Below are 23094 nucleotides of genomic sequence, written 5' to 3' on the forward strand. Positions count from 1 at the left end.
AAGGCTAACTAAACGTTTCTCAAACATAAACGAGCACTGTATTGTGTTTCGTACGCATACATTCAGATCATAGATACAGATATCTTTGTAGAGATATTACTCCACGCACTTAGCTATACACTCTTCCTGGGTCTTAAATGAATTTTCGTTGCCCTGACATCCTCCGTAGGTAAATGGAAAGCATACGTTATATTGAGAATCATAAGACCAGCGACGGAAATATGCCAAGCAAAGGCCATTAGCGGCAGGGGGTAATCCACAGATTTCTACAAATGAAACAATAAAACATTAAATAGTTGAAATGGGACGATCAACTATGAAACAAAGTAATTTGAGCTTACCATTTTTCAGAGCCAAAGAATTGCTTGCAAGAGCGATGATCGCAAAAAGAAGAATCAGCAGCTTCATGGCGAAAAATATTGGGAACCTTTAACTAACTAAGTCAACAAAACTTTGAAGCCTAAGCAAACCGCGTCGCGTATTTTATACTCGTATTCATACAGCTTTCAGTTAAGTGTGAACAATTTAGGATTTCACAGTCGTAATAAGTAATGAGGTCGAGAGGTCTTTTAAAATCTTAAAAATAGGTAAACCCAATGAAGATTAAAGAATCTGTAACTTAAATCTTTATTCTACAGATATTATAGTAAAGATATTACTCCACGCAATTAGCTATACACGCTTCCTCCGAATTAAATGAATTTCCGTTGCGTCCACATCCCCCGTAGATAAAGAAAACGCATTTGTTCGCTTGGGAATCATAAGTCCAGAACCTCATATGTGCCCTGCAGCTGCCTGTAGAGCTTTTGGGTAATCCGCAAATTTCTACAATCATCAGTTGTTAAAATGGACAAATCAGATGTCATATGAAATAATATGAGCTTACCATTTTTCAGAGCCAAAGAATTGCTTGCAAGGGCGATGAACACAAAAAAAAGAATCAGCAGCTTCATGGACAAAAATTTGTGGACCCTTGGCGGCTGTCTTAGGCAAAGAAATTCTGAGACCCAAAACGAAGCGAGTCGCGCATTTTATAACCATACAATTAGCATACCATTAAATGTGAACCAAATTAAATTTTACAGAATAAGCTAATTAGCTTCAGTTCGATTTTATTCAAAGCACTTTTCTTCGCAACTTTGCTTGGTATAGCAACTCTCCTCCGAGAGTGGGAAAGGCCACAGATTTCTGTATAATATGGACTAGACTAAACCGTCCACACCATGTTCCGGGTTTTGTATAGCCTCTTCATTACAAAAAAATGACCGCATACCGCCCAAGAACATTGAACATTTTGAAACAAACACAGAAAGATTTATATACTCAAGGTTTTTTTTTAATAATTATTCATGCCTTTAAGCATTTTTTATTTACTTGGCACTTTTTATGGCATTTCTCTAGGGTATTGAAACTATTGTCATTTCCAAGACAGCCGCCGTATTCAAATTTTCGGCAAGAATTTATATGTGGATAGTAACTGAACTTTTCAAAACTTCCAGCGCACTTAATGAAATCATTGCCATTTACGGCTGGCGGTTGTCCACAGATAGCTAATGAAAATGATCATATTACACAAACATTTTATTACATTTTATTAATTAAACTCACGATCTTTGAGACACCAGCTAACTGTCTCCAGTGCCAGCAGCAAACAGCCAAGAACCACTAGCCTCATTTGAACTTGAGTTCCGAAAACAACGTCTCTCCGAATCCGTAGATCAAGTAATGCCTATCGGGAATGCAAAGTGTAAATGTTTGTCCGGACTTTTAATATTTTGAATTGGGGTCTTATACAATTAAAATGATGACCCAAGTCGGGGAGTCTCAGTTCAGATAGTGCTAGCTAATCAAAAAGTAGCTGCGTCAAATTAAGTACATGCCCATGCCTAACTGAAATACATAAGCTTTCGATTTTTGATTCAGCTAATTTTATTGCAAACACTTGTCTTCACAGATTTCCCTCGAATTAAATCTATTGTTATTGCCTCCGCAGCCTCCGTAGATGAATTTGATGCATTCGTTTCGATCGGCGTCGTAGGACCAACTGGGTATATAAGCCTCACAGGAGATTATGCCATCTCCGTTTCGCGAATGGGGTAGACCACAGATTGCTAACAAAAATTTCAAATTACAAACCAAGTTGAGTTATGAACAGTTAGGAACCAACCACTTTTCAGGGCCAAGGCGTTGGCCACAAAAGCGACAAACACGAAAACCAATATCAACAGCTTCATAGTTCAGAGATTTTCAAAACCTTAAGCCGATTGCGATGAGAACAAACTGAACTGCTGAACGGCTAAAGTAGCTTAATATATAGCCATGCCTTTGGCATTGACTCTCCGCTAATCACCGATTCCATTAAACACTGTGATTGTACGACAAACAAATCAAGCTCACATACGACTGGGAAATCTCCACAAAAAATTGCGCCGATCTATGTAAATATTTTTGTAAATATTTTGTTTACATTCGTCGGCTTCCCAGAAACGACTTTGTTTACTGGCCGCCTGAAAGGGAAAGCCCCTCACATTAAAATTGTATTATCATATGAAATATACAATGAGCTAAACAAGTGTTGTAATTATGAATGTGTTTTCTCTTATCGATAGGAAAAACGGTGTCACACTTACAAAGACCATGGCGAAAACTCCATAAAATATTTCATATGATGTGTGAGTCATTTGATAGGTCCATTTCAAAAGTGTTTAAATATCCCACTTAAATGTTTCAGTTGATACTATAATATAATTAAACACACTCAGAGAAAAACGATCTTGATTTAAGAATTCCGAACTCAATATATAGCTAAGATCGTATAATGCTCATACTCAGATTGACATCGAAGCATTCATTTGCCTCCCCCTCTCAGTTTTTCAGCCTTCCACTTCCGTCTGAAAATATCAACATTGAGATCGTTTTCGTCTCGAAATCAAGAAGGTTTATTCTCAATTTTTGTGGGTGAACATTTTCTAGTCTCTTAACTAATTCAGCAACTTAAACTTTGGCCGATAGTACAATCAAAACGAGCAATTCTTAATGTGATGTAAAATTCGAAAGGTACAAAAAGTCGTACAAAAAGTTATGTATCGAGAATCATTTATTGAATATTTTATATATCATAGCATAGAGGTAAAATTTATTCCTTGCACTTCTGTTCGCAGAGCTCCTGGGATCCAAATCGGTTTTCATTGCCACCACATCCGCCGTAGATGAACTTTTCGCACGAATTGGTTTCGGGATGATAGCTGAAGCTGGGCATAAAAGCGGCACACTTGATGAGACCATTGCCATCAACACCAGCGGGCAGTCCACAGATGGCTAATAGAGAGAGAATGTGAATTACAAGGGTTTCGATTTCCTGAGCAGCTCCCAACTTACGATCCTTGAGGCCGAGGGCCACAGCCACCAGGGCGAACATCAAGCAGACGGCAGCAATGAACTTCATACTGATTGCGATTTTGAAAACTATGTATATCTCCCAGCTTCCGTGGAACGACTAATGGCAATCGGAGGTGTAGCACTAGGTTATATACGCCATGCCGATAGGCAGATGGGAACTACATATCGGCTGGGGATCTTATCTATGTGCTCATGAACTTTCGGTTCATTAACAAGTGCTCGTGAAATTGGTATATAAACAGACGAGACTTCGAGTACTATGTATGTGTTAGTGTTTGTACTGAAATTAATGCCGGAATAGCAAATAAATCTAGGAACTACGTTCTGAATAAAGTAAACACGATTAGGCACCGATTTGTCATTCGGAAGTGTTTTGTTTGTCCGATTGTCTCCCAAATTTCATGTATTTACTCTTTTGCTTGTATAATGTATATTTATACATTTTGTTTTCAGAGTCTATGCGATTTAAGTACACAGACACACCAGTAATAACAATTACATTATAAAAGTAGTCATATTTTATCGATATTATTGTTTACACTGTTTAGTTTCCAAGATTAATTAAAATCGCGTATTCATGACTCAAGTTTTTGTGAGTCGGACGGGTTTCGCAATTAATTACTTGCCACTTCTGACACTTACAAATGTATCTACACACTGTACTGCTAGTACCAGGTGTGCGAATAAAACGAAGTAGATATATAAATCACAATGGTATATTTATTTAAAATTATTCAAATAATCAACTCAGTGAAGAAATGATTTTAAAACGCTGATGAAGTTGGATGACAAATAAATTACAAACTAAGGAACTACAATTGTTTAAGACGAGGTGCTAGTTTCTGTGGCCACTTCGCTGTTTTGTTCGGTAGTTGAGTCTATGGAGGAACCCGTAGACTTTCCCAGGCAGGCCTGTTCGCACTGCTCCTTGGACTCGAAGTTGTTCTTGTTGCCGGCACATCCTCCGTAGACGAATTCCTCGCAGGATTGGGTATCCACGTTGTAGGCGTAGCGATAGAACAGGGCGAAACAGCGACCGGTTTCCTTGGGCTGATGGCAGTCCTCCGGCACAGTGAGCTCACTGGCATCCGGCAGGGGATTGGTCACCGCGGGATCATCCGCCTTCTCCACGACGACATCCGAGGGAGCTGCCCGAATTCCGGCTGCCAGGAGCAGAACAGCCGCGAATACTATGAAGCTATATCTGAAGCACATTTCGAGTCCGTTGAGTGGATGATAAGCGAATGATTTCGGTCCGCTCGGATATTGTAGCTTAAATACTATCCGGCCGAACTGATTTACTCACGTACTATACTCACTCAACTGGGTTTTTGCCCACCGTTTTTGCCTCTTTTTGTGTACTTCATTTATCGGAGCGCCAGCTTGTTTGCCCAACTGATTCGTCGCCGCATGTAAATCACGGCGGTGCCTCTCTGACGTCTATATCCACGTCCATATCCATATCACCTGGCACTGACAGCTCTCGAGAAGCTTTCGCGGCCCAACCTTCAGTTGCAGTTCAACGCACCAACGCAAGTCAATCATAATGCTGGCCATAAAATCATATTCCAAGTGGCTTCCGGATCGGTGTGACAATTTTAGCCAGCCAAATCACGTTTAGCAGGCGGAATGGGAATCTAACTGAATTACCTATAAACTGGTTAAGTGACTGTTGAAGTTTTTTGTGTATCTAACGAATGGGGTAAGCTTTGGAACTTCAGAAGAAATTGATAAACTGTCTGGTTAAGAAATGTTCCTAATAATCATAATAAGCTATTTTAATCAAGTCATCTTCCATTTCTTATATAAGTGGAAAATTTCTTAATTCCAATTATAGATAAACATTTGATATACTGCTTACGTGTAATTAGTTAACTATAAAAAGTTTATATTTCGCATTAGCAAAAACCAATTTCAAGTAATTATTTTAATATACAACAACAAATAATTTCATTTAGCATTTACAATTTGCAAACAATCTCGTATTTTTCGACCGCCATCAATGAATCACTTTTTGGGGATACAAGCCTCCTCACAAGTTTGTCGGAATCCCCAACGATTGTCATTGCCTCGACATCCTCCGTACTTGAAGGTCTCGCAGGCTTTTTTATCCTTGTTGTAGTAGAACCTTTCTAGGCTCATGCGACATGGACCAACCTCCAAGGGCTGCAGGCATTTGGGATCTATAAATGAAGGGATTTAATAAAGATCCAAGTTTTAGCAATGAAAGTTCTTCGATCAGTTCATAAATAAACATACCTGGTACGATTCTCTGTGGTTTGATTGTAGTTGTGGCAACTGCAGGCTTGTTTCCCGATGGGTTTCCAGGCTGCACTTCAATCACAGCCTTTGGCTTAACATTGTTATTATTATTATTATTATTGGGAGTGGCCACTGCCTGCGTAAGTTGCATAAGACTTAGCAATACGAGTGCCCCGAGGCAGAGAAACTGGGTCATCCGCAGAAGCATTTTGTGTTTGGAACCTGATAACTGAACGTTAATAGCAACGACTGTGAACTGAACTGGTCCGAATGTTCTATATTTCAGTTCTATATGCTGTGCTTAGACGACCAATTACGTTCAAATTAAATCATTTGCTCACTCTCTGCTCATCCATGTGTGAGTTAAGCTCGCATTGCGCATACGCCGTGTTGAACGCTGACGAGATTAATTACTTCATTTCAACAGAGCAAACAGATAGCACATAATAGCAACGCATTTTCGAACTCATAGTGCTCGCATAATAATACATACATGAATTGAATAAAATAAACAAAAAGCTATACCCTATCACTTAAAAGAAAACTGTAGACTTTTCAAATTAGGCACACTTTAAGCCAGGTTATTGCGAATTATAGAATTATAAAGACATCTTCCACTAGAAAGTTCTTCAATCTAAACCAAGTTTTACCGGGAAAAAGATGTTTATCAATATATTGTATTTATTCATTGCATTAGCTGGTGTTAATGGGGAATCAGCAGATGGTTAGTGTGTATTTCATCATTATATACCACTCCTAAAATGTAAAATAATTATATATTTAGAAATCTGTCAACTTACGCCTGCGGCTAATGGCTTTGGAAAAATTATGTCCTGTGCACACTACTCCAATTGGTTTTCCTATCACCCAGACCAAAACGAATGCCTGGAGTTCTCATACGGAGGCTGTGGTGGCAACGAAAATAGGTTTCAAACTAAAGTAATTTGCGAAGATCTGTGCAAAAATAAAGTTGAGCAACTTTGAATAATGTGATAAAATTATGATTGTTATTTATTTATAATATAATAAATACTAGCAGGTTTTGATAGCAGATATTCTTTGCCGTGCGATGGAATACCCTCATGGTGTTGTAAAAAGATTGCCTACTTTTTGCTGGCCTTCTTTTTTGTGCTATTCTTAACTTTTGGCAGTCTGAATGTTTAACGAATCATTTAATTTTTGATATGAATTGTGTAGTTTTAATATAATTATTCTTTCTCATACCATAATATCCTAAACACAACAATTAACTTCTCATTTGCATGGCCAATATTTTACATAATTCCAAACCCAATTAATTAGCTTCGGGTAATTTATAAAAAGGATAAAGGTAAGCTTATTTCCCGATATTGGTAGTTTTACCTCAGTTTTTTAACGTTGATTCAAAATATACACACATTGGGGATGAAAGTATATATTTTGATCTGGACAATATTAGCTTTAACGGCGGACATAAATGGCAGTGAGTCCAAATGAGAACTATTCATTAATAATTAACACTTAATAATGTAATACCTTCTCTCAGCGGTTTGTAATCTTGAACCTTTTGTCCAAGGATCATGCCTGGAACTGACAGACCTCTATTCCTATGTTGAATATAAAAACGACTGTGTATTCTGGCAGGGATGCCTCCTAAATGGAAATCATTTTAGCAAAAAAGAGGAGTGCGAAGACATGTGCAAGCAATAAGATTTGTTTTCAATTTTGAGGAGGAGTGCGAAGACATGTGCAACCAATAAGATTTGTTTTCAATTTTGAGGAGGAGTGCGAAGACATGTGCAAGCAATAAGATTTGTTTTTAATGTGGAGCCCCCGTTATTTGCAAACAAATTTTAAGTATGTAATATCCAGAACTAATTATATTAGTCGTCGGTACAGTAGTAATATATAGTAATATGTCTATAAAACACTGTCAGTTTATCAGAGCTCGTTGTTTTGAGATGAGGTCGTTTTATATTTTTGTCTTATTAATTTCCCTTTTTGGGTTCGAAATGGGATATGGAAATTGTAAGTTCCAAAGGAAAACACTTAAAATCATTTTTAAAAATATTCCTTTACTCCAGCTGTCTGCCATCTTGATGCCACTTTCTTTGGATGGTGTAGAAAAATCAAAAGTGGATTTACTTACATAGCTTCCGCAAACAAATGCCGTAGAATTTCTGGCCAATGTGATGCAAGGGATAACTTTTTCATTGACAAAGCATCCTGCGAATCAACTTGCAAAACAAAATATTACCTTGAAATCATCGAGCGAGACACATAGCCATTTATATTAGAATGTGCAAGGTACAAATATATACTTGCTCTCAATCTTGGGAACTAAAATTACATTCAATTATAAGCTGAAAATATTTTCAAGAAAAAATTGCAATCAGAACCGAGTTGTTTTCTAGCAACACCTGAAACTAATTCAATTAGTTAAAGGTACTTCCTATTTCCAGATATTTTCAGTCTATATAAACCTGCTTCCATTTTCTTTGTGTTGCTTCACTCATTGCTAATGAGATCGTTTCGAGTTTCTGTCTTATTATTTACCCTTTTAGGGATTGTGATGGCATATAGAGATTGTAAGTGCTATGAATAACACTATTACTCAGTCTTTTTAATTTCACTTAGCTCCGGACAAGTGCTATCAGTCCCCTCGGTCTTATGGACCTTGTAATGTTAAGGCCCATGGATACACCTATGATTATCGTAGAAATGTATGTCGTCGAATTGTTCTTCGGTGTATGGCAAGGGGCAACTATTTCTTTGACAAAGAATCCTGCGAATACACATGCTTAAAGTATATTCAGTAACATAAATGTTTGTACACGCCCTAAGGATGCATTTGTTATTAGAAAGTAAGAACAGACTATGAAATACAATTATAATAATATGTATTAATATTCACATAACGACTATGAGCAATTGGTTTTGGTCTGCATAGTATAATTATTTTGAGGTTGAACCAATTTAGTTAGCCACCGATATTACAAATGTTTTTATTTTTATTATCGTTACACCAATTTCAGAATATTAATATCATCAAGCCAGGAAAAAGAAACCGGAATTAAATATATAAAAATGAGATCGATCTACATGGCGCTAATTTTATTTTGTTTATGTGCTTTGATAACCGCGCAAAACCGTAAGTTTTATGAAATATGGATACTCCATATCGTTTTTGACCCAAACATTCCTGTTTTATAGCCATCTGTGGCATAAAGGCCTCTTTTGTGGGAAAGTGCAAGGGTTTCGCCTACATACCGAGGAAGCATAGGTGTGTAAGGATAACTGGTGACTGCTCCGGAAGGGGTAACTTCTTCAAACGATTTGGGGACTGCAAAGCCAGTTGTATAGATATTTGAAGATCATAGAAAAGGTTAACAGGACGTACAGTTTGGAAAAATTACATCTTGAATTTGATAAAACTGAATACCAATACATAACGTATTTCACTCCTCGATGGCTGCAAACAATTTGCATAATAAATTCGAATGTCAGGGCCATGTCCAATAGGTCCATTTTCCATTATTCTGTGCGTGTGTGGCACTTTGTGGGGCTCATTAAAGTTGCATTGTGTGCTGACAGGATGGGAAAGGACTCAAGTTCTCGGCAAGGGCGATAATTAGAGCCACATTAGGGCCAGAACGCTGGACAAGCCAAGATGGTCAGCAGGAGAAACAGAAACAGAAACTGAAACGATGCCAGGTGTTAATTCGCAGTGCAAATTGAATTATCGCTCGGCGATGATGATGTAACGATAATTCCAATGCTCGAGGAATGCCAGGAGTTTGGGCCCTGTCAAACTGCCGTGCTATTTATTCATTAGCACACATGAGAGGGTCGAACATTTCGGGCCTGATTGAGTGGCCAAAATGTCAGATGTGCGGGGCGACAATTCAGTTAGCTGTTTAATTTGCCTGAAATAATTGAGCCCCGGACGTTAATTGGCCCCCGTCGTCAGCAGCGTTTAATTACTAAATTAGAGACTTATTTGTGCAGTTGGAAGAAACGCCAGAACGGCATCTATTACTTGGCCAAATGAATTATGCATAACAAGTTGGACACTCAATTTCAGAAGGGCATTTTCAAGTGCAAGACTTTCTATCGGTTCCCTTATTTGATTGGCAGCACCTCTAAAATAAAGATCTGTATTATATGGCTTATTTTGTTTTAATATAATGGGTTGCACTGGTTGAAGTTGAAAGCGAATCTTATATTGAAATTGAAAACGCGTTTCTCGCTGTCAATCTAAACACCTTACCAAGTCGTAGTTGATTGCAAAGTATTGGCAGAGCCGCTTTTGTTGCTGTTGAGCTGCCAATTGAAATGCGGAACATGTTTTTTTTGCCTTCTGCTCAGTCTTTTTACGTCATCTCCGCGAGCGTTGATTTTTATGGGAGCCACTGTAGGGTATGTGATGGGGAGCTTCGATTATCACGCCCAGCCTGACATAAGAGTCATTTTTCATATGTACGAACATTAAAAGGTTGGTTAACTTATACATTAACAAATCAAAATCGCGAGACATAAGACAGCTAATATGAAGGGCATTCCACTTTTGCTTTGGCCTAAACCATTGCCACTTGTTAACTTGGTCAATGTTGAATATTGGCAACAAAAAGTGTTATAAAAACGAGTATGAGGTCTGAGCATTTGAAGGCATTTGTAAACACAGAGAGCCTGGTTCAGTGAGTTGTGGGCCCAAGAACGTGACGGTTGAGTATCGCTGCAAGTGGTAGCCGAGGGGACCTCCGATCACCACCAAGTCTAGATGTCATGATGCCGGCTCATTGGCAGTGGCTTTTGGTTGGCCTCCTCCTGTTGATTCCGCACCATTCAGGGGCGGCCTCCAAGAGAGGTAATGGCACCCACTAATCGGTGATATCTATATAATCTGTTTAATCTGTGTAGTGAAACTGTGCCTGCAGCCCATGATCAGTGGTCGGTGCTTCGGATACGTGGAGAGCTATGCCTACAATCCCATTAAGCGCCACTGCGAACCCTTCATCTACGGCGGATGTGGCGGTAATGACAATCGATTTAGTACCAAAGCTGAGTGCGAGTTCAACTGCCGTGATATTTGAGAATGTCAACTGAAATGTCACAGTTACAATGTACAATAACTACGATTGAAATTAAAAACAAAACACATAGGTAAAAACTACAAACTGGTGGTTATGTTTTCATATATTCTATGTTGTGTTATTGAGGCAACTTCCTAGATATTCATTCAATCTTAGGGTTAGAAAAGTTCAAGCTCCAACTGGGTTTGTTTGCAATTAAGGTTGGTTGGCAACTCAGGTTGAACAAATTTCACCGTCCAAAATAAAAATATAATAATTACATTCCACTAAAAAAGGCACGTGACAATTAACAACGAAGTGTATTTTCTTTCCCTTTGGTGCATTCAATGTGATGTTTCATTGGCCTTTGATTGGTTGCGCCGCTTGATGTGCCGCGGATTGTTGCAAATCTTTTCGCAGTCTTCAAGGGTTAAGAACAGCTTTCGATTACTGCATCCCATGTAGCGACAACGTTGTGTCTCCGGATCGAAAAATATGCCCAGGGTAGTTGGGCTACACAGCCACACATTCTTATTGGGCGCCGTCTGGCATGCATCTCCTGGAATAAATATTATATATATTACAATTCTATCGTTACATTTAGAAAAATATTGTGTTTCCAAGTATTTAAATTTCCAAGTTTCAATCAAGAGGTATTTGATAGGTTAATCCGAAGTCATTGCCCTCAGAATTTCGGCATTGACAGGTTGAAAAACAAAAAGCAGATAACCCAACACCATTTTGATTTTGATTTTTCAATATTTTTCCTCATTGATTATGAGAAATCTTTGAATACTTACGAACAACTGCCTCTGCAGTGAATGGTTGGTCCAGCATAACAGCCAAAATCACACAAAATCCAATGATGATTCTCAGCTGACTGTAGTTGGCCATTTTTACAGAACTTTTGAAAGTGCTCTGGATGGATAGCGATGGAGTCCTCTGACTCAAGTTGGTCAACTCTGTAGAGCAGCTCTGCTTTGCTCCCTGGCCCCGATGATGTCAATCTGGTTCAGGACAAACACAAATGCGCAGCAGCTCGCCATATATAAGAGGCAGTGCGGAATGTGTCCGATTCTAGAGTGATTGAAAGCCTATAGTATATGGATGATCGGCCGATCCGTCTGCTTTTCTTATTTATTTATTATTTATTTTCTTTTTGCAATTTCGCTGGATTTTATGAGTTTTTTATACTCGTCGCACGGCAAAGTTCATCTAGAGTGCAAAAACCCAGTCGAAAAAATGCGCTAAGTATTTGTGGCAGCTGTTGGCAGTTCGGTATGCAGATATGGAATACTCTAGGGTTCTATTGAAACTTTTCTTGGACTTTGCGCAGTTTTGAATTTCTGAAAATTCTTGGATGGATGAAGAAGCGGATTTGGTTCACCACACACTTGGTCACTGACTAAACGGCTAGTCGCGAACTCGACTTGAAGCCTCGAACAAAAGGCATCCGAGGCACACATTTGTAATCGGAGTCGCTCTGCCAGCAGCTCTGCTGCTGATTCGAATTCTGCTGAGAGAATTAAAACGTACACTGAACAAAACTTTTAACTTCGTTTCCCATTCTTAGTCCAAGTTTATGTCCTACCACTAAAACGTATATTCAGCGCTTCACATTGAAACTACCTATACTTTTTATTATTTGCCAGAACACATTGTTTTATTTAATAAAACAACAAATCGTTCTCTGTGTGTTTGGATTGATAAGACGTCAGCATCGCCAACTGAGATTTTGCATGTCTGATCATCGATGATGATGTTGGGGGATGGTGATCGTACTGAGGGTTGGCTCTCCTCCAATTCCAGCTAAATCCGGCGAGTGCCTGTTGCAGAAGGCTAAGATGAACGCAGAGAGGTGCAAGGCTGATAAGGCCAACGTGACGTATACGCAACGAGCTAGTTATGCCCTCAGTAAATAGCCCACATCTATCTGCATCTGAATCATCTACATTACATTTGTTGTTGTGATGTAATGGGGTGAAGCCAAAGAGCAACATTGTTTGCCGATTACATTACTTGGGCTTGTAGATAGCACAGGCCAATAAGTTTAAATTTGCATTGACAAATGTTCGTTGGATTCAGAATTTTTTATAAATTTTCCTATATACAAAAATATTATTATTTTCACCAAAATAAATAACAATTCCAAAAGTGACCAGAACTATCAGACTCCTTTCGTTCTAGGGTAGCACAGGAATATATTATCACAAGAGGCGTTTCAATTTTCAACAAAGTAACTTTGAGTGCCAAACGAGCCACAATCACAGAAATTCGCACGTTTTGATAGTGCGAGCATATGGAAAAAACACAATTACGTCACAGGTCAACGGGGCGGATGATTGACATCCAGCTGAGACTAAGCATTTCGACGTAATTCGGTTGCCGCTCTCGAACATTTGATCCACTCTCACCGAATCAAACTCATTCATTATGGGTACATTTGTTTACGTATTTATTTATACTACTCGTTCAGATAAAAGTCGTGATTCCGGCGTATCCCATGGATGCAGGTGGAAATGCAATCCTGCTGACTGCCGAAACTCTGGCCACGAATCAAGTGGCATGCCCCGATCTTGTACATCTTGCAGTCAAATGTTATCGGATCGTAATAGAATCCCTCGATATCAATGGCACAAACGCCCTCCGAACGTGGCGGTGGTTTTTTGCAAATACCTAACGAGTAAATAGTTATTGATGTTCAACGAACTCTTTTTTGGGGGTCGCAGAAAGGAAAGCTAATCAATTGCGGCATGGTAACAACTTTTACTTCTGTGACACCCCCTGTCGATCTGGCTACTCACTGGGTATCGAAGGCGGACCGGGCACGAATCTGGCATCTGTGCGGCGGTGGTGGATCAGCGCCAACAGCACCACCAACAGCAGCGTTAGCACCACCGACGCGGGCTTGTGTCGAGACATCTGGACTGGCGGCGGGCAACTGAGTAAGCGAGGCAATCGGGAGCACTTCCGAGCTCAACCCATCGAGAGCCGCGATAAGGAAAGCACAGCCAACTACAATCACTTGTAATACATATTAAAGCCCAGCACGAGCGGAGTTATAGTGGTCTTTGTAAATTTCCCACAAACAATCAAAGATAAAGGAACGATGCCCTGTTGAAGTCCATGCATTTTGCCATACAACTTCCGGCTTGTAAAAAATATATGCTTTTTTGTGTATTATTTCAGATAATAAATAGGTTAAAAGACTTGAGTGGGAAATCAATAGAAGTGGGTTAAAGCAGTTCGTGAATGTGAACATCTTTGCGGACGGCATTGTTGAAACCCTCCTTATAGCGATACCAAATAGGACTCTTCACAATTGCATCCGTTTTGGCTGAAAGAAAGAAATAGTATGTTTAAGGATTATGCAAAATTAATGAGATTCGAGTAACTTACATTCTTCAGCTGAGTTTGTCGAAGTCGATTTGTGAGTAATGCGGCCAAAAAAGTCCTTAGTGAGCTGAAAGGAAAAGTAATCCAAACGCTATTTGAAATATTCAAAAAAAACTTAAGGTAATTGAACGAGATTTTTCTGGACAAAAGAGAGAGAGTCTGAAAGTAAGAGCCCTCATGAAGTAAACCATAATGTAGCTTTCCCAGTCGCATTCGCTTAAGACGAGCAATAAATGTTCGTTTGTGCTGATCCCACATTACGACTCCAATGACAATACCGCTGGAATCCCCTTATGGGTTATTAGCTTTGCAAGGATTTGCCACGAGGAAAAAGCTTCGGCTTAAACAGCAAAGGAAAACCTTTTGAAGGAGGAAGGAACGTGAACTCAGGTTTGACCCAAGCATATGCGCACTTCTTTTGAAAGTGGCGAGAATTTGCAAGTAAATTGCTGCTAAGTAAATGCAAGGCATGCAAATGCTTATAGATTCACCTGCTGCTTGGGTGCACTGTGCATATTAGAGGCCGAAATTGGTTTCGGCTTCAATGTTTGCAAATGATTGGGTAGCTGCTTTGCAGCTCCTGATGTCTTCTTTTTTGCGGCTGGAGCTGAGGGTGCACCGCCCTTGGGGGCAGCCCGTCGTATCCGTTCCAAGTCCACCTCGCGGGCTATCAACTGGCGACTAAAGTAGGGAAGCGTCAGACCTGTGTAACCTGAGGATAAATTGAAACGAATTTAGCTTAAAGAAGGCTTTGCATCCCTTCCCCAAGACGCACCTGGAAAAGCACTGAGTGCATCGAGATCCGGTTCGGTTTGAAAGACGTAGTGTCCTTCCTGGGACTTGACCTGCACAAAGGTTAGGCCGAGATCAACCATCACCTCGATGGTGTGACGCAAGTCCTGCTGCTCCCTGAGGTCAATTAAATATGCACTTATAGGAATGTTCCAAGTTAATCCGGATGTACTCACTTTGGCGATAGCAACTGCACCGCCACGGAGCGCAGTTGCGGCGATAGAATCCTCTTAAGCAGCGGCACCGTATCGAGGAGCAGAGTTCCGCCCTGACCCACACCCAGCGCAGAGGTGGTGACACCTTTGCAGAGGGCCTGAAAGATGTTTCTCTGGTTGGTGCTCTTCTGCTGGAACTGCAAGGATACAAAAAAAGGGTTGGTCCTTGAGCAAACAGTGCGAAATCTATGCAGGAGTCTCATTAATCTTGTGATTGCATTTGAGGCACATAATGGACAAGAAATTACATGGCTTGATTGTGTTGATTATGCACTTTCCACAGGGCTTGGCCGGGGATGTTTGCCCCGGCTAATGACGCCTGCATAAATCATGAGCCTGCCTCAAAGACGCAGTCTCTCTGCGATGAAAAGAAATAATGTGGCCCGGGGCCATCATCTCCTCATCGTCATCGTTTCGTTTCTTTTTCTTTCAGAAGCTCACCTCAAAGCCACGCGTGGGAAATGCGATTTTCGGCCAGGCCAGTGTGGCAAACAGCAAATGCCAAGCGACGAAACCGTACTGCAGGTACGGGTACACAGTGTAGTTCTGTTGTCTGCTGATCTGATGCTGCACTGTATCTGTGAAGCAAAACCATTTTAGGGCTTCGCACACGCCCGTAAAGTTTGGATCGGGCATCTTCTGTTGCAGGTAGTTCTCATACACGCCTTGCGTTAGTCTAAAAAGCAAAGGAAAATAAATTTATCATTATACTATTTTTATATAAGTTAACGTGCGATTACCTTTCATAATCCCCACTGGAGTGGACCACCTCCAGTACATTTCGAACTCGTGTTGTCACAGACGTGTTTGTCATGGTGACCTGGGCGGGCTCATCGACCTTATTGGCGTCTGTCTGCAAGGTTTTCCGCGGACGTTGTATCTGAAAACAGAAATAACATTAAATAGCCCCCACAAACACGCAACTCACAAAAGCGCACCCGAAAAATAGCATCCCACACGGCGAACAGACCTTGATGTCTGTCCTTTTGTCCCAGATTGTTGTTCAGTACATCTTGCAGAGTAAGACTATGCTTTTGAGCACTACAAATTCAATTATCGTTAGTATAGTAATGAGTAAATATTTGGTAATTACTCACTTAAAAAACTGCATGGATGATATACAGCTCCTCACATCGTTTCCGGATTTCTCAGCTAGCGCGATAAGTGAACCAAAGTCCGTCTTTAGCTGCTCTTTGTAAGCAATCTTAACTAATCTGAAAGTAAGCCTTCAGCACATATACTATATTTTAAATATAAACAAAAGGTATTGCCTTTCTGCCAGACGTGCTGCATCGATGGGCGGAAACGTGACCACGAAGGCCACCTGCCTTAAAGGACGCAAGGCGGGATCGTAGACATCGTTGCAAATGCAGATAATGGGTCGCTTCAAGACGTTGTGCTCTGCTTTGGCGCCCTTGGCTTTAACTTTGGTGTAAACAGCATCGCTGATGAACTTGACCAGATAATCAATAGATTGACGAGGAGCGCCATCGATTTCATCTAGGGAAATATTAGTTAAGTATATAGCTTTACAATTTCAAAAGATATTTGCTCACCGAGAACTATGCAATTGGGCCGTTTGTCTTCATTCAGAACCGAAGACATTTGAGTGCCATTCTCCAAAGCCAGTTTGAATGCCTCTGGACTGCGATCATCGGAGGCGTTGATCTCCCGGACATTATAACCAGCATGTCGGGCGATCGTGTGCGCCAGTGTGGTTTTCCCCAGACCTGGAGGTCCACATAGCAGCGCCACCTTCTGCATGGGTCTGCCCAAGGCATCCACATTTGTGTTGAGAGCTTGGCGAGATTTGCGCTGCCGCCAGCCGCCATTGGATTCGAATTTGCCCGTGCGCTTATTGAAGCTATTCAGATGGTTGGCAGCTCCGCCAGCAGTGCCGCCCTCTCCAGTCACCGCCTCCTGTTCCCGTTTGCTGTGGAAGGCTTTGCCAAAGACCACTTTGTCCCACATTTTCAGCCAGTAGAGCAGGCTTCTGTTGGTCATTTCATCGGAGAGCAGGTCGATGTATTTCCTTGGCTTGTACTTGTCCACCCAAAGGCGTCCGGGCTCTGAATTGGCGTTGCTATTTACGAGGGTTTCATCTGCGTCTTCTGCGGCTGTAGCGCGACTCAAAACCTGCAGGGGGAAATGACAGTATTACTTGGTTTTGATGACATCACCTGATACTTACTATTTCGCCGGCTTCCTGCCAAATCTTCTCCTTGTCCTCACCCAAAAGACTGCCCACCACCTCGCCCCTGGCACTGATCAGATCCAATTGCCTTCGCTCATAGTCCTCGGAGTGGAATCTTACGTAGATCCGCTCGAGATCACTGCGCTGAATGGCCTGGAAGGGCCAGTTTGGGATCTCATACGATAGGTTTCTCATCTTGAAGTCGTGCAGTGCCTTCAGGCGACTAACGTCGTCCTTTCGCAGAGTTTTGCTGGACTCTCGCATTTTGCGCCGCAGCTCGAGGATCCTTTCGATGGCTTCGTGATCTCGTTGCTCCTCGGTTCGGGCTTTCTTCACCATGGGATCTTCGTAGGACTCGTGAAAAAGGTCATCTATGTCCCCGAAAAGATCGCGTTCCAGGCGGCGCTTATTGACATTTTTGAGACCCACTTCCTGGAGCTGATAAGCTGCTGGATTTTCTTTTTCTAGGCCAAAGGAGCGGCTTGTTAGTTGTGTATTTTCCAGCTCCTGGATGGCGGGCATGCGCTGGAAGGGTGTGGAGCAGCCTCTGCCCACCGGTGGACCTTTGGGCGTTCCAAAAAGGCGCCGATTGACCTGGCCTCCAGCTGAAGTTCCTTCTGCCTCATCTTCCCCAACCAACTGGCTAGTTCCAAAGGTAATCTGCGAGAGCTGGGGCGATCCCAGTGTGGAGTTTCCAAGCCGGGTGCTATCTTTTAGTGCCGCTACAGGAGCTCTGTTTTCCTTTTGCTTTTCAGCCGCCTGTTTGGATGTGCTCGGTCCATCGTACGCGTTAAACTCGTCCGGCAAGTCCTCCAGCAGCTCTAGTTCGTCTTGGTATTGCAGCTCAAACTCCTCGTTTTCGTCCGGGTACTGATCCATACTGGTTGCAAACGAGAGTCCAACAAACAATTGATTGAAATCCTATTATATATAAACAAATTGTTGCACTGGTATTTTCGCGCCAAAATGGCAAACATTAACAGCTGTTCGATGGCAGAGTTGCCAACTATCGTTGCCAAAGTGATGGCTGTCACAAGCTGATTGATTTGCTAGCTTCAATTATTTTATTTATTTCTTTTGTAAATGCATTGAATGTAAATGTACTTATACTACTATATATATACTACTTAAGTAGTTTTGATATTTAAATTTGTACAGGCATTTGGTAACCATCGCTCCTGCTGGCACTCTACAGCTTTCTACCATGGCACCCACATTTTCCAAACAGCTGTTTTTCAGTGACTTGTTTACCTTTCTCGTTTCTTCTTCTTGCGCAGACGACACTTTGCTTACTGATAAAGTCTGTCCGCCAAAATGGAAGGGAATCCGAAAATGAGTATTCTTTGTAGTATTCTTTCTTTCCTTAATTCAAAAGCCAAGTGGCTCGCCATTATCTCTAATGCGAAAGCGAGAGCAAGGTGGCAGCACCGTCCCGATTTTGATGACGTGATATGTACTTTCCCGCCAAAATGAAAGTGAATCCGAAAATGATTCACCTGAAGAGCAGTTGCATTCCTTGTTTAAAATATGTTTATTTGAGTATATATTGAAGATCAGTATTGAAGTTTAGTAATAGATAATGTATGTATGTTGAAGGTTATTTGCATTCGTCACTAGCTTTTTAGAACTTTGGTGGACAAAATGGACTTATGACACCGCGGACACTTGATGCAAGTTTCCGGATCTAGAAGACCTACACTTAATTTGGAGTCCGGCATGTATGAAACGTGTTTTTCGTCGTCGTATATATATTCGAATGTTAGATCAGAACTATGCAAAATTGCTTTGCCCCCTTCCATGGTGTGTTCGATAAAAAAATTTTAATTGAATACCTCTTATCACGATCAGCTTCTGCGATCGAATGAGAACTACTGCATACTGCAGGCTACTGGGAAGCAGGCAGATCCGAACACATTGACTCATTTTTATCAAACTGCATTCGAGTGGGAGGGACATAATATAAAGTCCAAGTTAATTTTATAATCATAAACTACGGTTTTATTAAATAAATATCTGAAATAATGTCTTGAGTTAGGTAAACAACCAACAAACTTTTTATTTAGTAGTAACTGAAAGTTTAGATACTTTGCCTAAATTGCTGAGATACTTTTCGAATATTCTGAGATACACTGTTGCAGAAAACGGTCACCCTACAAATCAGCTGTTCGCGTTGCCAACCTGTGAAAATGCGCTCAAATCTTAAATATAAAACTTTTATTTTAAGTGCTTGTAAATACGTGAATGTTGTGTAGTATATATCTAAGAAAGCTATTTTTAAGTGTTTTAAGCATTTAGCATTGTGAAAATATTTACTTCATTAAAAACCTATCGATATGTTGATATTCAAATACTTTTCACATCCCTCGCTAGAATCGGTTGGTGGATATATAGATAACAAAATAATGCAACTCACAGTTTCAGGCGGATCGGAAGCCCCTGCGGCGCTGAAATCGTTCAGATAATATAAAGTTATATCCACATTATAACTCTATAACCCGCCACGAAAAGTGAAAAACATCGTGTGTTGTTAGCAGAAATCCGTGAGCAAAAACAAGAACAGCTGCTATGACCAAAAAATCGGCCGACTCCCCTCCTCAGTTTGCACACATTTGTTATAGTTTCGTGCACGCGTAGGAATATCACAGAAAATCTAGGAAAATCAAGGAGAGAGAAAGTGGAGGAGAGCGAGAAATCAAGTCCAAACAAAGCGATTTCGGTTTATTCTTCTATTTCAGCACACAACCACGCAAAGTAAGTGATACAAGTTATTTATTTACGTCATCTACTGATAAGGGAAACCAAAAACAATCGGACTGCAAGAGAAATTAATGTTGTGTTAATATCTTCGAATTACAATACAATAAACAACTTGTGACCGCAGCTGAAAATAATTGAAGTACAGTGCGTATACGCTAAGGAGCACAGTACTCGAAAAAGAGAGAGTTGGCATAAATAACTTGTGCGCATGCAATACAATACAATTATACTGAGTTTCAACTTTTTTTTTAGTAATTACTATTGTAATAATATATATAGATATTACTAATTATCCATCCCCACAGAATGCACAACTGGCTGGCCTCACATGACGGCGATGAGGATGCGATGGCTGCGCCATCATCCTGTCCTGCGTCCTCGGAAAACGGCAGTCGATTGGAGTCCCGCCGGATCTTTGGCGACATTACCACCAACAGACTGTGGACCTTTCGAGTGCTGATGAACCAGGATCTGGCGTCAAACGAGCAGTTGGCCATAGTGGGTAATTGCGAGGCGCTTGGCAACTGGCAGCACTCGGGAGCGACTATTTTGTCGAAAAATGAAGAGAACGATGAGTATAGCAATCTGTGGACAGGAGAGATCTATATTCCGCGTCATTGTGACACGGAATATCGCTATATGGTCTGTGCCGTCGATCCCGGCACGGAGCAGCTGATTGTCCGCCGTTGGGAAACGCAATTACAGGTTTACCAATTCATTATGTACTGACCGACCCTATACGAGTAGAGTCCAAAAATCCAGCTGGACCTGGGATCGGATTTGATTTGTATGCACTCGTATGGGATTCAAGGTTTGGGGCTTGTCCAATAACAATGCTAAGAGATTTCCTTTCCTTACAGCCCAGAATAGTCAAGGAACTGGATGAGCAGCCTGCCAAGAATCAGAGTGACATATTTGGCTCGTTCAATGGCCAGGAGAAGGTGGATCGGGGCTGGCTGACCAAGGAGACCCTTGTGCAGCTGAAGTTCTTTTATGCTCCGTTCACGTTTAAGCAGCGCATGAAACGAAGGCATATTCAGGTCAAAGTGACGCCCATGAACCTGAGTATCCCCAGTGCCGGCTGTGATACCATGCTGCCCTCATCTCCCATGGAGGATTCCTTGTCGAACGACACCCATGATACCAAGGAGAACGGAGGTGAATCCTCCACAGCCTTTGCCTTTAGCGAGGTCGTCACCTTGAGTGCCGACGAGTGCGAGATCAGAAGTCAAGAGCAGTTCGGCACCGGCTGTGGACCCACCGATTTGGTTATATTCCACCTGACCGTTGGAGACTTCGAGAACACGGCCTACCTGATTGATTTGTACAGCTACAGCTCCCGGGTGGCCAGGGAAGATGGTCCACCGAACCACTTGGGCTATCATTATGTGCTGCCCAACCTTTTTAAGCGTTCTGAAGGCAACTTGGAGCTGCCCATAACCTGTGCCAAGGGCCATCGACCTCTGGGAATGATGCGTCTTGGTTATCTTATCGTGAAGCCCTCTTCGCTGTGTGCTCTGATGGACATGAGTGTCAGCTATGCCCGATACTGGAACAACAAGTGGACGGGACTGGATGTGGGCCATCGTGGTTCCGGAACCAGCTTCAAGGCCAAGGACGCTGTGATTCGGGAGAACACCATTACTTCTTTGAAGAATGCCGCAGAGCATGGTGCCGATATGGTGGAGTTCGATGTCCAACTTAGCAAGGATCTGGTGCCGGTGGTGTATCACGACTTCATGATCTATGTTTCACTAAAGTCCAAGTGCAGCATGCAGGAGCACGATTTCCTCGCTCTACCGATGAGGGAGTTGTCCCTGGAGCAGTTGAAGAAATTGAAAGTCTATCACATTGCTGAGGGTCTGTCCAGGGAGACGCGTTCGTTTCACAACGATGATTGTTTAGAGCACCAGCCGTTTCCGCAGCTATGCGACGTCCTGGATGCCCTAGATGTCCATGTGGGTTTCAACATAGAAATTAAGTGGTCTCAGAGGCTAGAGGACGGCAAAATGGAGGAGGAATTCGAGCATGTGGTGGACAGAAATCTCTATATCGATTGCATATTGGATGTCATCCTACGAAAGGCAGGGAATCGCAGGATAGTACTCAGTTGTTTCGATCCGGATATCTGCACCATTCTGAGATTCAAGCAAAATCGATACCCTGTCATGTTCCTAACTCTCGGCAGGACGACGAAATACCAGAAGTATATGGACCCCAGGGGCAACTCCATGGAGCTGGCCGTGTGGCACGCGGTGGCCATGGAGTTCCTGGGTGTTGTGGCACACACGGAGGACCTGCTGCGAGATCCCAGTCAGGTAACATGATCCACTCTCGAATCGTGAATCATTCAGCTACGGACGCTTTTAGGTGAATCTGGCCAAGGAGCGTGGATTGGTGCTGTTTTGCTGGGGCGACGACAACAACTCCAAGGATACCATCAAGCTGTTGAAGGAACTCGGCCTGCACGCCATCATCTACGACAAAATGGATGTCCTGACCACCAAGGAGGTCAAGGTGAGTCCTTGAATTCATTGCCCAACAAAGCATTAATATCATCATTATCTTTTTAATCCGTTTACTTGTATCTACCCCCAGCAAAGTGTGTTCCACCTTCAGGCCAAGGACAGCCAAAAGGAACTGCTCAAGTTGCAGGCCCTGGAAATGGGGCATGTGTGGCACACCTCTGCCGACGGAAACGAGGAGCAGCAGGCATAGAATCTGAATATCGGAACTGCTCGACTATTTTATACTCATCTTTATGTACGAAAATAACCGCCTGGCTAGGACCAAAACTCATCAGATTACGAAATCTGCCATTATCATTTCTCCATTTCGCCACTTAGCTAATTGCATTTGATTTTTATAAATAGGCTTATTACAAGTTACTTAAAATCTGTCCGACCAAATTAGGAACCTTTAAGTGTCTCTTTATGGTTTCCTATTTCAAAAAAACTGCTCTGTACTTCAGTACTTACGTTCCCAGCAATCTTAAAAAATACAACTTTTAAAAACAATGGAATGTGTT

At 41.6% G+C, this 23094-nt stretch overlaps 17 protein-coding genes and 1 long non-coding RNA gene across 20 annotated transcripts; 6 read left to right on the forward strand and 12 right to left on the reverse strand.

Moving 5' to 3' along the window:
* Positions 1-9: 9 nt before the first annotated feature.
* LOC117151012 (hemolymph trypsin inhibitor B) lies at positions 10-446 on the reverse strand. The gene is made up of 2 exons (XM_033318219.1): positions 342-446; positions 10-266 (listed from the first exon to the last, which is right to left on the reverse strand). Exons 1-2 carry the CDS (start codon positions 406-408, stop codon positions 97-99), a joined length of 237 nt encoding a protein of 78 aa, XP_033174110.1. The 5' UTR covers positions 409-446; the 3' UTR covers positions 10-96.
* A 157-nt stretch (positions 447-603) lies between these two features.
* LOC117151011 (male accessory gland serine protease inhibitor-like) lies at positions 604-1005 on the reverse strand. The gene is made up of 2 exons (XM_033318218.1): positions 887-1005; positions 604-825 (listed from the first exon to the last, which is right to left on the reverse strand). Exons 1-2 carry the CDS (start codon positions 951-953, stop codon positions 656-658), a joined length of 237 nt encoding a protein of 78 aa, XP_033174109.1. The 5' UTR covers positions 954-1005; the 3' UTR covers positions 604-655.
* Positions 1006-1353: 348 nt separating this feature from the next.
* On the reverse strand, positions 1354-1811 carry LOC117136799 (hemolymph trypsin inhibitor B; the record flags this gene model as incomplete). The annotated part of the gene is made up of 2 exons (XM_033297864.1): positions 1609-1811; positions 1354-1550 (listed from the first exon to the last, which is right to left on the reverse strand). Coding segments are annotated over exons 1-2 (264 nt in total), but the record flags the coding sequence as incomplete, so codon positions are not given.
* Positions 1812-1905: 94 nt separating this feature from the next.
* Positions 1906-2285, reverse strand: LOC117151008 (male accessory gland serine protease inhibitor-like). Its single transcript, XM_033318215.1, has 2 exons — positions 2168-2285; positions 1906-2111 (listed from the first exon to the last, which is right to left on the reverse strand). Exons 1-2 carry the CDS (start codon positions 2232-2234, stop codon positions 1930-1932), a joined length of 249 nt encoding a protein of 82 aa, XP_033174106.1. The 5' UTR covers positions 2235-2285; the 3' UTR covers positions 1906-1929.
* Positions 2286-3118: 833 nt separating this feature from the next.
* On the reverse strand, positions 3119-3503 carry LOC117151007 (male accessory gland serine protease inhibitor). Its single transcript, XM_033318214.1, has 2 exons — positions 3379-3503; positions 3119-3318 (listed from the first exon to the last, which is right to left on the reverse strand). The coding sequence occupies exons 1-2, from the start codon at positions 3443-3445 to the stop codon at positions 3137-3139; spliced, it is 249 nt and encodes an 82-aa protein (XP_033174105.1). The 5' UTR covers positions 3446-3503; the 3' UTR covers positions 3119-3136.
* Positions 3504-4099: 596 nt separating this feature from the next.
* LOC117150994 (early lactation protein) lies at positions 4100-4632 on the reverse strand. The gene has a single exon (XM_033318199.1). It carries the CDS (start codon positions 4612-4614, stop codon positions 4222-4224), a length of 393 nt encoding a protein of 130 aa, XP_033174090.1. The 5' UTR covers positions 4615-4632; the 3' UTR covers positions 4100-4221.
* A 631-nt stretch (positions 4633-5263) lies between these two features.
* Positions 5264-6217, reverse strand: LOC117150996 (tissue factor pathway inhibitor). The gene is made up of 2 exons (XM_033318201.1): positions 5659-6217; positions 5264-5582 (listed from the first exon to the last, which is right to left on the reverse strand). Exons 1-2 carry the CDS (start codon positions 5867-5869, stop codon positions 5407-5409), a joined length of 387 nt encoding a protein of 128 aa, XP_033174092.1. The 5' UTR covers positions 5870-6217; the 3' UTR covers positions 5264-5406.
* An 83-nt stretch (positions 6218-6300) lies between these two features.
* On the forward strand, positions 6301-6648 carry LOC117151004 (male accessory gland serine protease inhibitor). The gene is made up of 2 exons (XM_033318210.1): positions 6301-6385; positions 6446-6648. Exons 1-2 carry the CDS (start codon positions 6322-6324, stop codon positions 6643-6645), a joined length of 264 nt encoding a protein of 87 aa, XP_033174101.1. The 5' UTR covers positions 6301-6321; the 3' UTR covers positions 6646-6648.
* A 375-nt stretch (positions 6649-7023) lies between these two features.
* Positions 7024-7440, forward strand: LOC117151014 (kunitz-type serine protease inhibitor conotoxin Cal9.1d). The gene is made up of 2 exons (XM_033318220.1): positions 7024-7123; positions 7187-7440. Exons 1-2 carry the CDS (start codon positions 7066-7068, stop codon positions 7348-7350), a joined length of 222 nt encoding a protein of 73 aa, XP_033174111.1. The 5' UTR covers positions 7024-7065; the 3' UTR covers positions 7351-7440.
* A 72-nt stretch (positions 7441-7512) lies between these two features.
* Positions 7513-7971, forward strand: LOC117150999. The gene is made up of 2 exons (XM_033318204.1): positions 7513-7668; positions 7725-7971. The coding sequence occupies exons 1-2, from the start codon at positions 7557-7559 to the stop codon at positions 7922-7924; spliced, it is 312 nt and encodes a 103-aa protein (XP_033174095.1). The 5' UTR covers positions 7513-7556; the 3' UTR covers positions 7925-7971.
* A 107-nt stretch (positions 7972-8078) lies between these two features.
* LOC117151009 lies at positions 8079-8483 on the forward strand. The gene is made up of 2 exons (XM_033318216.1): positions 8079-8228; positions 8278-8483. The coding sequence occupies exons 1-2, from the start codon at positions 8162-8164 to the stop codon at positions 8457-8459; spliced, it is 249 nt and encodes an 82-aa protein (XP_033174107.1). The 5' UTR covers positions 8079-8161; the 3' UTR covers positions 8460-8483.
* A 150-nt stretch (positions 8484-8633) lies between these two features.
* Positions 8634-9233, reverse strand: LOC117151017. Its single transcript, XR_004460800.1, has 2 exons — positions 9041-9233; positions 8634-8983 (listed from the first exon to the last, which is right to left on the reverse strand). It is a non-coding gene; the product is annotated as an uncharacterized LOC117151017 (long non-coding RNA).
* A 1088-nt stretch (positions 9234-10321) lies between these two features.
* Positions 10322-10801, forward strand: LOC117151005 (chymotrypsin inhibitor SCI-III). The gene is made up of 2 exons (XM_033318211.1): positions 10322-10507; positions 10561-10801. The coding sequence occupies exons 1-2, from the start codon at positions 10426-10428 to the stop codon at positions 10731-10733; spliced, it is 255 nt and encodes an 84-aa protein (XP_033174102.1). The 5' UTR covers positions 10322-10425; the 3' UTR covers positions 10734-10801.
* Positions 10802-10818: 17 nt separating this feature from the next.
* LOC117151000 lies at positions 10819-12132 on the reverse strand. Its single transcript, XM_033318206.1, has 2 exons — positions 11513-12132; positions 10819-11271 (listed from the first exon to the last, which is right to left on the reverse strand). Exons 1-2 carry the CDS (start codon positions 11604-11606, stop codon positions 11057-11059), a joined length of 309 nt encoding a protein of 102 aa, XP_033174097.1. The 5' UTR covers positions 11607-12132; the 3' UTR covers positions 10819-11056.
* A 1011-nt stretch (positions 12133-13143) lies between these two features.
* Positions 13144-13667, reverse strand: LOC117150998. The gene is made up of 2 exons (XM_033318203.1): positions 13517-13667; positions 13144-13388 (listed from the first exon to the last, which is right to left on the reverse strand). Exons 1-2 carry the CDS (start codon positions 13632-13634, stop codon positions 13177-13179), a joined length of 330 nt encoding a protein of 109 aa, XP_033174094.1. The 5' UTR covers positions 13635-13667; the 3' UTR covers positions 13144-13176.
* Positions 13668-13682: 15 nt separating this feature from the next.
* Positions 13683-18642, reverse strand: LOC117150981 (chromosome transmission fidelity protein 18 homolog). Of its 2 annotated transcripts, XM_033318174.1 has the most exons (13): positions 18561-18642; positions 17307-18189; positions 16672-17251; positions 16387-16615; positions 16213-16329; positions 16054-16156; positions 15856-15995; positions 15557-15791; positions 15077-15252; positions 14884-15017; positions 14600-14820; positions 14112-14175; positions 13683-14049 (listed from the first exon to the last, which is right to left on the reverse strand). In XM_033318174.1, exons 2-13 carry the CDS (start codon positions 18186-18188, stop codon positions 13949-13951), a joined length of 2982 nt encoding a protein of 993 aa, XP_033174065.1. In that variant the 5' UTR covers position 18189; positions 18561-18642; the 3' UTR covers positions 13683-13948. The 2 variants fall into 2 exon arrangements, with proteins under 2 accessions (XP_033174065.1, XP_033174064.1); XM_033318173.1 differs by lacking the exon at positions 18561-18642 and having other exon boundaries at positions 17307-18283.
* A 222-nt stretch (positions 18643-18864) lies between these two features.
* LOC117151016 lies at positions 18865-19344 on the reverse strand. Its single transcript, XM_033318222.1, has one exon. The coding sequence runs from the start codon at positions 19106-19108 to the stop codon at positions 18923-18925; it is 186 nt and encodes a 61-aa protein (XP_033174113.1). The 5' UTR covers positions 19109-19344; the 3' UTR covers positions 18865-18922.
* A 334-nt stretch (positions 19345-19678) lies between these two features.
* LOC117150984 (glycerophosphocholine phosphodiesterase GPCPD1) lies at positions 19679-23084 on the forward strand. Of its 2 annotated transcripts, XM_033318181.1 has the most exons (5): positions 19679-20060; positions 20372-20771; positions 20927-22384; positions 22437-22583; positions 22665-23084. In XM_033318181.1, exons 2-5 carry the CDS (start codon positions 20373-20375, stop codon positions 22782-22784), a joined length of 2124 nt encoding a protein of 707 aa, XP_033174072.1. In that variant the 5' UTR covers positions 19679-20060; position 20372; the 3' UTR covers positions 22785-23084. The 2 variants fall into 2 exon arrangements, with proteins under 2 accessions (XP_033174072.1, XP_033174073.1); XM_033318182.1 differs by lacking the exon at positions 19679-20060 and having other exon boundaries at positions 20690-20863.
* Positions 23085-23094: the final 10 nt, after the last annotated feature.

This window comes from Drosophila mauritiana, chromosome 2L (assembly GCF_004382145.1).
Source record: "Drosophila mauritiana strain mau12 chromosome 2L, ASM438214v1, whole genome shotgun sequence".
NCBI classification, from domain to species: Eukaryota; Metazoa; Arthropoda; class Insecta; order Diptera; family Drosophilidae; genus Drosophila; species Drosophila mauritiana.